The sequence below is a fragment of the Cyprinus carpio genome, chromosome A11 (genome assembly GCF_018340385.1).
Source record: "Cyprinus carpio isolate SPL01 chromosome A11, ASM1834038v1, whole genome shotgun sequence".
Lineage (NCBI taxonomy): Eukaryota > Metazoa > Chordata > Actinopteri > Cypriniformes > Cyprinidae > Cyprinus > Cyprinus carpio.
The window spans coordinates 19,006,110-19,019,334 of record NC_056582.1 but is presented as its reverse complement, the minus strand read 5'-3'; the positions used below and the strand labels follow the sequence as shown (position 1 = coordinate 19,019,334).

At 37.3% G+C, this 13,225-nt stretch overlaps 1 protein-coding gene across 1 annotated transcript in view; it reads right to left on the bottom strand.

The window, feature by feature from the left end:
• gnai2a (guanine nucleotide binding protein (G protein), alpha inhibiting activity polypeptide 2a) overlaps positions 1–12,841 on the bottom strand; it is a 57,598-nt gene extending 44,757 nt beyond the window's left edge. The window contains exon 1 of the mRNA XM_042766660.1: positions 12,003–12,841. Coding sequence (XP_042622594.1) covers positions 12,003–12,120 — 118 coding nt within the window. The 5' untranslated portion in view covers positions 12,121–12,841. The remainder of the gene's footprint in view (positions 1–12,002) is intronic.
• Between the last annotated feature and the right edge of the window lie 384 nt (positions 12,842–13,225).

The window sequence follows — 13,225 nt, the reverse complement described above, 5'->3', positions numbered from 1 at the left end:
TTTTTCTAATGAACATCTTGATTTTGTGTTTTGCTCTGCAAGCACAGACGGAAAGATTTGTGGGCCAGTGCAGGCGTGCAATAGGCTAAAAAGGAAATGGGAGTTTCAGTGTTTTTCATTTTCACCCCCTCCACACTGCACCTCTGAGACCAAGCTGGCTAATCTTTCTTCTCCCAAGCTACTGGCACCATCTCTTCATGCCCCACAGTCCGAGAACAAAGACCTGTCAGTGCTGCATCACCTCGCTGTCTCACTCTCTTGATACTGTCAAGGAGAGAGTCTAGTTTAACGAACCCTTCGCTAAAAAAATTAGAGAAATCTGTGGCTAATTACAAGCTGTAATCAACAGAGCAGTTCATAACAAGCTACTATGGGGTATGTTGATGTCAGCATATCATGAAAATTGGCACAAAAGCAAACATCAAATGATCTTGTACTCTGCCATACCAATCAAGTATTAGCGATGAGAGTTAATTAAGTTTTATTAGGTTTTTATTTATTAAGTCTACTTAATAAAATCTTTGGTATTAGATTAACTCCTTTAGTTTTAAATCAAATTAAAATTTGTTCCTTCAACAAATTAAAATGTGGACGTCAATCAGTCTTGTGATTTTACAGCCTGCATATCAAATATGAGGGAAAATTGTTTGAACTCAACATTATGACATTTGCAATTGATTTTACGTTTGTAATGCAATGTATTTCTGGATTTAAAAAAACAATATCATTTAAAAGTTTGTGGTAGGGCTGCATGATTAAAGGCGCAAAGGCGATAAAATTGCAATTAGGCAGAAGCTGCGATTGTCATGCATATCTTTCAGTGAAGCACGGTTCTGTGATTAGTAGTAAACCTCCATCTGAAGGCCAGAGGGTGCTCTAGCACGGAAAATCCAAATACGCCCCGCAGAAGAAATCAGGAAATCCTTATAGCGCTTGCTGAATAAACAGAAGATTTAACTGCTTTCATTGATTCATCGTGACTAATAAACACAGGACTACGACAATATATGGTTTATCTGAGTTTGTCTTATTATAATTTTCATTATAATAAAGTATATAATAATGCAATGCTAATTGAAAAAGCCTTTATCACTGCTTAGAATACTATGAAATATGTTGCATGCCTTATTCTGTGTAAGAAGCCACATCATCTCACAGAAGGATTTATTTCAAATACTCGTCTGATGTTAAGAAGTGAGTAAATGTGGTATTTTCATGTGCTTTCAGATGGAACAGCATTTACTACACAGAGCCGTAGTAAATGGCTCTGTGTAGTAAATGCTGCTCCATCTGAAAGCACATAATGGAGATTTACTACTGATTACAAAACCGGCTTTACTGACAAGATGCGCATTACAATCGCATTTGATTAATTGTGTAGCCCTATTTTGTGGTAAATAACTTTTTAAAGAAATTAAACTTTTTATGCAGTATGCAATAAATTTATCAAAGGTGACAGTAAAGACGTACAATTTTACAAAAAAATTAATTCTGAATGATCATGTAACACTTAAGACTTGAGTAATGGCTGCTGAAATGTTTTTTTTTTTATTATTTATTCCAGTGCTAGAATAAAAAAAATTTTTTTTTTTGTTCTTTAATCAATTGATAGTTTAGTATATTTGCACCCTCTTAAAAACATTTTTTTCTAAACAAATCATCAAACTTTTGAACATTAGTGTATAGCAATTTATTTTATCTACTGAGAAGTGATTTGATTACATAAAAGAGCACAAAGTTTTCTCTGTGGACTGATGATTCATTTACAATAATAATGTATATTTAGCAAGTAAATGGCATCAATTTTCAATTCATGTTTTCTTGAACTGCAATGCAGTAAATAAAAGCATTAATATAAAATGCATATAATATATAAACTACAGATCCATAAAAATCAAACCTGCTCATGCTTCTGTTAAGAGCATGTTTTTTTAGCCCAAGGAGATTTCTTGTCAGTGTAAAAATCCACAAATGGAGAGGCTTCTGCCCACAAGGCACACAAGTGGCCCACTTCAGTTATACACATCCTACCCCAACGTTCAATGAATAAAGGAACCTGGATACATAAGATGAAATTCTATCTGTCTGCCATTTCCTGAGGTAAAAAATCAATGTAAACCCACTAAAGAGGTGACCTTTCACCTATTGATGACGTAAGAGGTTATGAACTTCTGTTCAGTGCATTTCAGCAAGTTCTGGCAAAGAATCGAGATAAAGCTGTTTTTCCCACCAAAGTGCTTTCTCAGTCGTCACAATTTACAATAGCTGCACGTCGCTGGTTCTTATGGGTCAGATTGAAGTAAACAAAGAGAGTTTTTGTTCTCACTCTCCTCACAGACGAAGTGAGACGATTCAGTAAAGCGGACGTGCAGTCATGCAGATTCTCGTTTACAGAATGGCAGGCTGATATTGGTCTGTTTAAAAATATACAACATGTTCCGTCTCATACAGCTCCAATTTCCTCCTTTCAAAGAAAAGTATAATGTGCTGCACAATCATCGGCCATTTTTCATGTCGGAAAACTAGCAAAGAGCAAGCCTGAACAATGTCAACACCACCTCGGCCCAGCCCCACACAAACAGATGGCTAGGCCAGTGTCCGTGATCTACCCCTTAATTTACAGGTACCTTGCACATCTATACCAATGTTGTTGTTGCTCTTACAACAGTGTGGCAGAGCACTGTATTCCCACTTAGAGGTGAGCAGACCAAAGTGAGAAACAGCGAACAAGCTCTGGTCCTGGTGTAAAATGAAGCCAGATGGACATTATTAACTGACAAGGGGCAGTTTCCTCTTCTCAGACCCTATACGGAAAGCTGATAAAGAGCAAATACAAAGACTTTAATCAAATTTGTTCTGAGGAGAGCAGAAAAGGTCAGAAAGGAAATCCCAGTAGGCTTTTCAAAAGACCACTTGTCTGTGGAACTCACCATTATCATCAAAAATATTGTTTTCTATCATGAATGTGGAAAGAATGTGACTGGTTTTAGTGGCAAGAGGGAATAAAATCTGAACACATAGATGATACATGCACACAATGGGTGTGATCAACATTGATTAGTGTTTTGCTTAGCCCCATAAATGCTAAAAATGGACATTTTGTCATTGTTTACACACCCTCATGTCATTTGTATTCACATCCATTCAAATTAAGCATGTCAAGACGGTTCACCAGGTTTGACGTCAATGACACTGAAATCTCACTTGTTTTTGAGTCCATTCAAATTCAGCAGCAAGTTTGACAACAATTACAAAACAAGCACATATATAGCTACATTTATAAGGAAAAACTATTCTTTAAAGTCACTTTTGTCAAACCTGCCACTATATTTAAATGGACTTAAATGCAAGTAAGATTTGAGAGCAGTGGCAGGAAGTCTTTTTTTCATACAAAGCTATTATATGACGAACTTGAAATATAGGGCACATATAAGGTATAAGGTGGGGGGGGGGGTCCATTTAAATTTTTCTGGACTCCTTTTTAATGGTTAAATTAAATTGTTTTCATCAAAAAGCATGTCTAATTAATTAGAATTAATTCATTAGTTCATGTATTTACGTCCTCATTAGTGAGACGGCAGACGTTAATATCACGGCAAGCGTCACGCACGCTTCAGTACGAGTAGTAAACAAAACATTCATTAACATAGAGACACGCCTTGCCATGTCAGGGGAAACACTGACTTGAAAACATTTACATTTATGGGGAAAAGCAGCAAGTGCAATTTGCTAAATATCTCCTTTTGATTTCAACAAAATAGCAAGTAATACGGGTTTATAATCAGGGGTACACATAAGTTTTTCAGCCTGGTTCTCAAATGATAACCAGGAGATTTGGTTTGGTCCTCACAAGGCTGCACATGGTGTGACCCATCAAATATAACTGTAAAAAATAAATTAATAATAGCGATAATATTATTAATATTATTAATTTCATTATAGCGATATATTATATATATATAATATTATTGAATATATATTTATTTCATTATATATATATATACACAGCCCATTTCTTATTTTGGTCACGCATGCGGACCTGCGGACCACTTATGTGCACCCCTGTTTATAATGACATGAGGCTGAGTAAATGATGACAATTTTGCTTCTGGGAGACCTATTCATTAAAAAAAACAATCTGGCTTTTTTTTTTAAACACATAAAATACTTGATAAAATCCCATGAAGTATTCAGGAGATTTGCCTACAGAGAAAAGAGCTCTTTTTCCACTTGCAAATTTTACCAACCACTATGGGCTTCAGATCTCTGGAGCAATGTGAAGTTCCCTGCTGCTTTAAATGCTCCACTATCACTCCTGTCCCCAAAAAACCCAAAATCACTGGATTTAATGATTACAGACCTGTCGCTCTCACATCTGTGGTCATGAAGTCATTTGAGAGACTGGTCTTGGTCTACATGTAAGACATCACTGGACCCATTGCTGGATCTTCTTCAGTTCGCATACAGAGCAAACAGGTCTGATGATGCAGGAAACATGGGACTGCATCACATCCTGAAACACCTCGACAGACCTGGGAATTATGCAAAGATCTTATTTGTGGACTTCAGTTTGGCCTTCAATACCATCATGCCTGATGTTCTCTCAGCCAAACTGACCAAGCTCTCCATACCCACCTCCATCTGTAAGTGGATTACCTGCTTCCTGACAGAGAGGCAGCAACTAGTGAGGTTGGGGAAACTCACATCCAGGACCTTCACTATCAGCATTGGTGCCCCACAGGGTTGCGTTCTCTCCCCACTGCTCTTCTCCCTGTACTGCACCTCTAAAGACCCCTCTGCCAAGCTCCTGAAGTTTGTGAATGACACTACAGTCATCTGCATCATCCAGGATGGTGAGGAATCTGCTTACACACTTGTCAAAAAAAGCTCTTTCTGATTCTTCAGTAATTTAGTGGCTTAGATTAATCAAATTTATAGAAAGCAAAAACTACAGTATTTAAAGCAGATTGAGGCAGTTTGGCTTGCTGATTAATTATTTCATAGGTGCCAAGTAAAAACACAGAGAAAAGCCCCTTTAATTAATATATAATTGAAACTTATTGACACCGAAAACCAGTCAAGGTTTTTCACAAGTTGTCAAAACAAAATTTGTGTCGACATACATATACGGTTTATATTTACATACCAAACAGATCACTCAAAAAGTTTAGCCACACATGAAATCACTGTATATGGAATTTATTAAACAAAACCCATGACCTCAAATGAGCAACTTCTAGGATTCCAGAAATCTTTCTAAGTAATTATCACACTTCACTGCCCCACAGTTAATGTTGAATAAGTTCAACAATGCGCTAGTCCTCTTTGACCACTATGGATGTTTCTGACCTCTCGTCAAATTACAGAAAGGTTTATTTTGAAAGCAAAAATAATGCAAAAGCAAACGTTTGTGTGGGAGCAAATCCTTTCTGGACTAACAGGGACTTGTTGAGTGTTCTGACCTTGCTTTGAGGAAATAGTTGAGAACATTGTGATGCATCATGGAACTCATCTGACATAAAAAAAACCTTTTGGGCAGAGATGCAGTCTGATTTCATTAGTCTGAAATACTGTTGTCAAAAGTACTGATTTCAGAACTGAAATTTAAAAAAAATAAATTTAAAAACACTCTTCACCGAGTGCTTGCACAGATACACAAGGAAGCGTTTTTTTAAGCCATGTCTATCCCTAATATATCTGCTCATAGACGGATCCACTAATAGACACGGCTTTCAAACGCTTCCATTTGTATCTGTGTAAGCACTCTGTGAAGAGCGTGAATCGATGACCATTGTAGCCAATCACAGACAAATCCGTTAAGCGTTTGAACACAATGGCCAATCAGAGGTGTTTGTGAATCCGCACAACAGTGTTCAAAATGCCAGTGGGAAATGCTGGTATCGTCCCATTTTTTAAATTTCAGTACCGACAGTGATACTTGACAACACTAGTCTTAAATGCACTGTTCATCAGAGCATGCAAACGGACAAGAGGGGCATAATAAGGCCATTTTTCACATTAGCTTAATGATCAACTTCCAAACCCAAAATTAACAATTAACAGTTTGCCAAATTCTGTAAACAGTTTGTCTTGTATGATTTTAATCCAGTGATTCGATCCAACTGTGGTCCTTTCATGTCTCTGGCAGATAGGGTGACCAGACATCCTGATAAAATATATGAAAACCTGTAAATAAAATTCATCAAACTACATCTGTCGCTTGGCGGCATGTGCATACATAATTTTACATACATTCATTTTACATAATACATGGTATTATTTTATTACCTGCCATCTGACAAAGTGATTTTGCATTTAAAATTAAATATAAAAAATATTTAATATAAAGTTTATTCAAACAAAACTGCCCAGTCTTAGACAAACCCATCTTAAGGTGAATTCAGAAGTGAATTAATTTTTTCTAAATGTACTTTCTGTTCTTTAACTTAAATCATACTGCATGCAGATTTTGCATACTACCAATCAGGCCACACTCCCCTACATGTCATGATTGTTATTATCATGATAATCTGGACACCCTATCAGCAGACCACTGAAGAGATCTACCGTAAGACAGATTTAAAGTCTGAAAGCTCCAAAGTAAATATACATAAGATAATAAAACCCAAAACTTCTCACAATGTCTTCTGTGGAGTAAAAATGCAGGGCTGGGGCATTCATTTCACTTTTACTAAAAAAAAAATAAAAAAAAAAAAAAAAAGCAGCAGACACAGCCTTGTCAGTAGTAGTAAGAGATCACATACACACACACACACACACACACACACACCCACACCCGTGTCCACACAAAGCCTGCTATTACCCAAGACAATAATCATACAGTAGAGCCCTTCAAACCTACATTATAACTATACACCTCCCAACACAATAAATTAGCTCATTTTTGCAAATATATATATGTATATATATATATATATATATATATATATATATATATATATATATATATATATATATAGATAGATAGATAGATAGATAGATAGATAGATAATATATGCCTTTAGACCCGAGACAGCTTTACAGTGGAATCCTAAACGGATCGGACAGCTTTTTCCACTAGTGATCAACAGAGAAAGCAAATAAGGCATGTAAATTCAAAGCGTGATTTCCATGTGGTGAAAGACTATTACAGCCAGCACCAAAAGGCCACAATAAGTTTTTGTGTCTGTTTGTTTGTTCTGGGGCCTTTTGCCAAATGCCTGTCGGCATTTATCTGTCGATACAGTAAGAGTGTGAAAAAAAAAAAAAAACACAAGCACACAGGATTGTGTTCTGGGAGTTATTTTTGCTCCATTTATCACCATCAACACTATTAAGCCCGATGGCAAAAGCAAAGAGGCGAAAGCACGAATCAGTTCAACAGGTTCTGTCAAACCTGTAAAATAGGTTCAGGGAAGCATTACAGATGCATATGCACACTTGACTATATTCTGCCTGGATCTTTTGCAATTTGATAAATTATTGGCTACAATATAGGAACTCTGAAAACAATTTATCAAATTAATTTAAACATATTATTATATGTCATTATATTATTGCTTGAACATGATGTTTCATGAATTTAACCAAGCAAGTATGAAAGAATTTCAAGTACACTCATGTTGCAAGCAACAGTGTGGGAGATGTTCAGACTTGTCCGTACATCAAGGGTGATGAGTACAAAGACACAAATGAATATTTCCTTCGCAAAGGTGAAAAAATAAAGGCAGTTAGAACAATCCAGGACTAGAATAAACAAACAGAGCAATATGTGCTGGTATTCACTGTGGGAGATTAAATTTGAACAAAGTTCAAAACAGGGTAAGCCCAGCTAAAGAATCATTCTTGGAATTAAGAGGAAAAGGCAGCAACAGCAGCTTATCGTTAAAAGAGTTTCAGAAAGATGTTTAGGGGGAGGTAAAGTTAAAGGCCTCAAACTTCCTCTAAGGCCTTAACTCAGAGTTCTTGGAGCCTGGAAATACAACTCTTCCCTACATCTGCCACAAGCTTAAAATAGTCCATCATCCATCTAAGCCTTGCAACACTCCCCTCTGAACCAAAAGTTTGAGTTTGGAAAGACCAGAGGGGTGGAATAGAGACATCAGCCTGTGTCCTAACCAGATGCGACGCAACAAGATTCCAGTGACAAGCAATTTGACTGTCAATACCAGATGTGCCATGGCTATTAGCGTTGTGCCGATAGACGATTAGGAGATCAACAAACGATAAGGATAAGAAACATCCTTATATTGTGGATAAGAAACAAAAAGTGAGTGATGTGATGAGACGCTTTATTTTTTTAATAAACTACTTTATTCAAAACATAATCTCTCTTAAAAGACAGTATAAGGTTATGATGATCAAAACAGTCCTGAGCTAGATCAAGCTTTGATCTCTACCAACCAACCATTCACTTTAATGAAATATTTTTTTTCCATTAATAAAATGATTTTGTCATTAGCCAGCTCCACACTGGAGAGCTGATTTATAACAGAAAATCAGGTTGTAATTCTAACTGAAAGCGACACTGACTCTGGTTTTTCATGTTTTAATACTGTAAAGCGGCTTGATTTAAGGCTATTGCATGAGGTACTATATAAATAAACTTGACTGGATTTTAATGGAGTGCTGAACTGCAAAGCTTGTGCAAACATATCCACGTTGCTGTAATCTGATGCTTTCTTAACTGCTGCTTTCTCACTGCTGTCAGTTTTTGTTGTGTTTAATTCGTTATTTAGAGGAAAGCATGCAGCATATATTTAAATATTCATCCAAACGTCGCTCAACAGCTTCAGGTTCAGCTGTGTTTGCTCTGAAGCACTGTGTCTTCTTCTCTTGAATTGCTTCCGGGAGAGCTGAATTACAGTCTTGCGCTAAAGGCGCCATACTGATTAAACCGCATTACTGCAGGCTCTTACATTAGGTCACATGATTATTGATTATTTATCAACTAGTATTGTCAAAATAACAGGTTCTTCGGTACCAATTCGGTACTAAAAAAACGAAAATGTTACGGTACCAGTTTTTTTTTAAGTACCGGTGGTACTGAGTACCTGGTGCACTCTCTTCATAAAAGCACTGAGATGAGGCGACCTCAAAAGGAGGAAACGCATCAAACTAACAAAACACTTTAAAGACAGACACCAAGTATAGTCAAATTTTTTAATTAGCATGCCATTGAGAAATGACATCGCTGGTTGACTGCGATGTCATTAGTGCGCGGCTTTCAACAACATTAACAAGAAAGAAAAACATTAACAACAGGAGTATGGAGGACGCTGTGATCGGAGCTGTGTTTTTGTTGTGTCTCGCGGGTTTCACAATAATGGACATGGAATGTCGATTATGCGTAAAGCGATTGAAAGAATGGAAAGGAGGACTAAGAATCTCCAACGACAACTGGCAGTGCTACATTTGCAACAAATGCCTGCACTTCAGCGTCCGTATATTTATCGCTGTTCGTCATACTTGCTAAATAAGTTGACACAGTGTTTACAATATGTTACACGGCGTTTTAAATAACGGCGGGTGAGCGCGTTTTCGAACACGTTTAGCCAATCAATGTCTACTTACGTCACGGGTAGTACCAGTTGTGCTGGTTAGACCCTGCTCCTGAATAGGAGCTAATCTGATTCTCGAAAAAGGCAATCCGGTACTAAAATCGCACCCAGTTCCTGCAGTGCGAAAACGCCCAAACGTTCGAGACGTTCGGGACAGTTGATGATTTGTCACTGGCCCGATCAGGCCACTGCTGCTTTACTGCTTCAGGGAGAGCCAGTAAAAAATTTCAACCACTGGCCCAAACAAATCTTTAGTGTTGTGCACTGTCAAACCAGAGGTCTTTTCCTGGCATCAGAAGTAGTTTTGGGGTTAAAAGATTTAATCATTTAATCTTCCTCAGACAGTGACTCAAATCCCTAACCTAGTGTTTACTCTCCATGTCTGCTATTAGAGCACAGCCCACGGAGACCTAGAATTAAATGTAGTAACTGACATGAGAAACATTATTAGGATTATTTGGTGTTACTTGACAGAGTAGGTGTCTTGCAAGACAACTTACTCATTAGAAATCGTAAAATTTTGGTCCAAATTTAAAACTCAAATTGAAAGAACCGGTCTGAGTGGGAATGTTACCATAATAAGTTTATCTATGACAGCTAAAGCTTCTCCATAAAATAAATGTGGAATATTCCTCACATAAAGATACCAAAAAATAATAATAATAATTATCAGGAACGAAATCATGATGAGTTTTCAGGTTTTGGTGACTAGCATGTAAAATAAATAATCTTCTATATGATTCTGCAAGTGTTTCTCATACATATGAAAGGAAAAACAAAGTAATTTCATTGTCAACAGGACAAAAATACACAATTATTTATACAAATGGCAAAATATTCATGCTTGTTAAACATTTCATATTTACCTGCCACAAATATCATTACGAAAGATAACTAACAGGTTGTGTTTGACATTAAATGTGAAGGAGGGGAAACCAAACAAAATGACTGTGCAAATCCAAATACTGCTGGGCATGACGTTGTCTCCCTCACATATGCTTTGAAAAGTCAACTCAGTGGTACGCCAAAGCAATTTTCTGACTTCATAAAGTAAAATTCAAACGGCTTTAGAACTCCCCATAAAAAGCTCCACACCAAGTATTTCATTTCTCCGCAAGAGTCTTTAACAAACACGCAAAGCAGTACAATACACAACCCCTGCCAAAAATGTACTCTCAACACTTTCTTTGGCTCAGGGTGGATGTTCCCGGCTTCTGTTTGGGCTCTAAGCCTTCCAAAAACATTCCCCCGACAGAATTCCTGCATTTCTGTTAAAACACAGTTCGGACCAGGCCAAAGTGCACACGGAGTGTGAATGTGTGTGGCCATGCTGCACAATAAGAGATGCTGAGAGTGATCACAGGCACTGTCAAAACATTACCTCAACCTCTCCCCTTAAAGTCACACTGAAATAACCAGTTTCCACATCTATGTATGTACTTCGGTTTCTCTAGGATTGGGAAGGTTTCACACACTACCAGGCAAAAGTTTGGGCACACCACAGTCAATTTGTTTCTCAGTCTTATACAGCTTTTGATCTAAATCACACCCTTAAAACGGATGTTTGGACCAAATGTTAAAGAAAAAAAAATGTATGTGCCCAGTTTTACAAAGCAACCCAGCCCAGGATGCACCTTTTTGAACTGGTTGAAAGGGAATTGTAACGACAAGATCATGGGTTCGATTCCCAGGAAAAGAAGAAAATAATAAAAAAGGTAAATATGTACCTAGAATGCAACGGAAGTCGTTTTGGATAAAAGCGTCTGTCAAATGCATAAATGTAATTTGAATAAGAGTAGCTACTATTATTATTATTTTTTAAACATTTTTAGCTTGCTACAAAATTTTCATTCTTCCATCTGTGGCATTATGTTGTGATGCCTTTACTATTAATGTTACTCTATAATGTGCAAAATAGTCATAATTTAAGAAAGAGTAGGTGTGTCGAGACTTAACTGGCAGAGTTACCCTCTGAAGCAATAATACTAACCTGCTGAGTGCCAGAAATGAACGTCATCATATTTCACTTTCACATGTGCAAATTGGTAACTAATCTTCTCAAATGACAAGCTTATCTCAACCAATTGTGCACATGCCTCAGGTCATAATTGGAGTAAAAAAAAAAAACATAACTGAAAAACAAGATTTAGAAAAGTATGTGCCATTTAAACTGACAAACAAATACGCGCTTGCTTTATCATAAGTTAGTTTTTTCCTTCTTCAGATTGGTTAACAGTTTCTCGCAGGCCACACCTGAGGTGCAAACCTGAGGCACATACGTTAAGTTACCTAGAAACTTGCCCTTGAACTTCACAAGAACATCTCCCTTTCCGTTCCAAACGAGTTCTTGAATCAAACACTTATGTGTGACAAAGTGCTTCTAAACGTGATATTTTACAGCAGCAGCGAGTCGCTGACCGTTATCTCTGATTCGTCACTCACCCAACAGCAGCAGTTTCACTTCTTTGGCGGCTTTCTCTCCGTCCTCGCGCAGATTCCTGTCAATCATTTTGGAGCGCTCTGCCGCGACTTTATCTTCCTGGCTCACGGTGCAGCCCATGGTTCCGAATGCGCGCTTCAGGGCGACGGATTTATGAATATATATTTATGAGAGAAAAAAAGGTATTGACCCTTTAAAGCGACTGGAGTCGCTTAATTGTCTTCCGTGACTAACTTCCTCTTTATGCTTAAAAAAAATGCCTGTCGCAAGTCCAAGGAGGGGAAATGTCCTTAAGAGACGAACGTTAGTAAATCCGAAACTGATGTCTCGTACGTCCGAGAAATCTTTCAAAATACGTTTTGGGATTTGGGATTAAATATTGATTTATATAACGTTATTTGAGATAAATTACTGAGATTAGAACAACACCTGGAATCTCTTGACGTTTAAGACTTCCAAGAAAAAAATCAGGTAACTTAACGTTAGCCAGACGCTGGAGTTTTTACATCACGCGGACTGGGAAGGAAAAACTTATATCCACAAATCCAAAAAGTTTCAAAACAAAACAAAAAAAAGAAGGTTGATATCAACCACTCGTGTTCAGATATTGAGTAGAAAAGCAAACTGAACGATGAGACAATCGGCGACGAGAAACCGAATGAATCAGAAAATGCAAAATTCCCCGGTTAGTCCATCCACTGCTCGCCGAGGGTTTTGAATGATACGCGCCGTTAGGTAGCTAACGTTGAGCGGTCTCTGATTTCTTTCAGTGTTTTCAGAGCCACCACACCCAGTCTGCTGAGAAGTTGCTCTCTGCCACACAGCAGAAGACAGTTTAGAACTGTTGGGCTCCTCGCGCATCGTCAGCCAGCCTCTCTCGGTTACGCCCACCGCGGGGGCTCATGGGAAATGTAGTTTTTCCGCAGTATTCCAGTTTAAAGAAAATATAAAAATATATACATTCAGTCAGATTAACTTGAATAACAAAATAATTGCTAATTAATTACAGAACAATATATATATATATATATATATATATATATATATATTTATATATATATTCTAGGCGGTCTGTTAATAATTTAACTGTATGAATTAATTTAAACTTTTAAATTTGGTATTTATTAATGTGTTTATTTGTATCTATTTATAAGAATAAATTTGTTTTTGGAGGTTTCTTTGGACAAAATGGCCTGTGTGGTGTGTGTGTATATTACAGCTGACT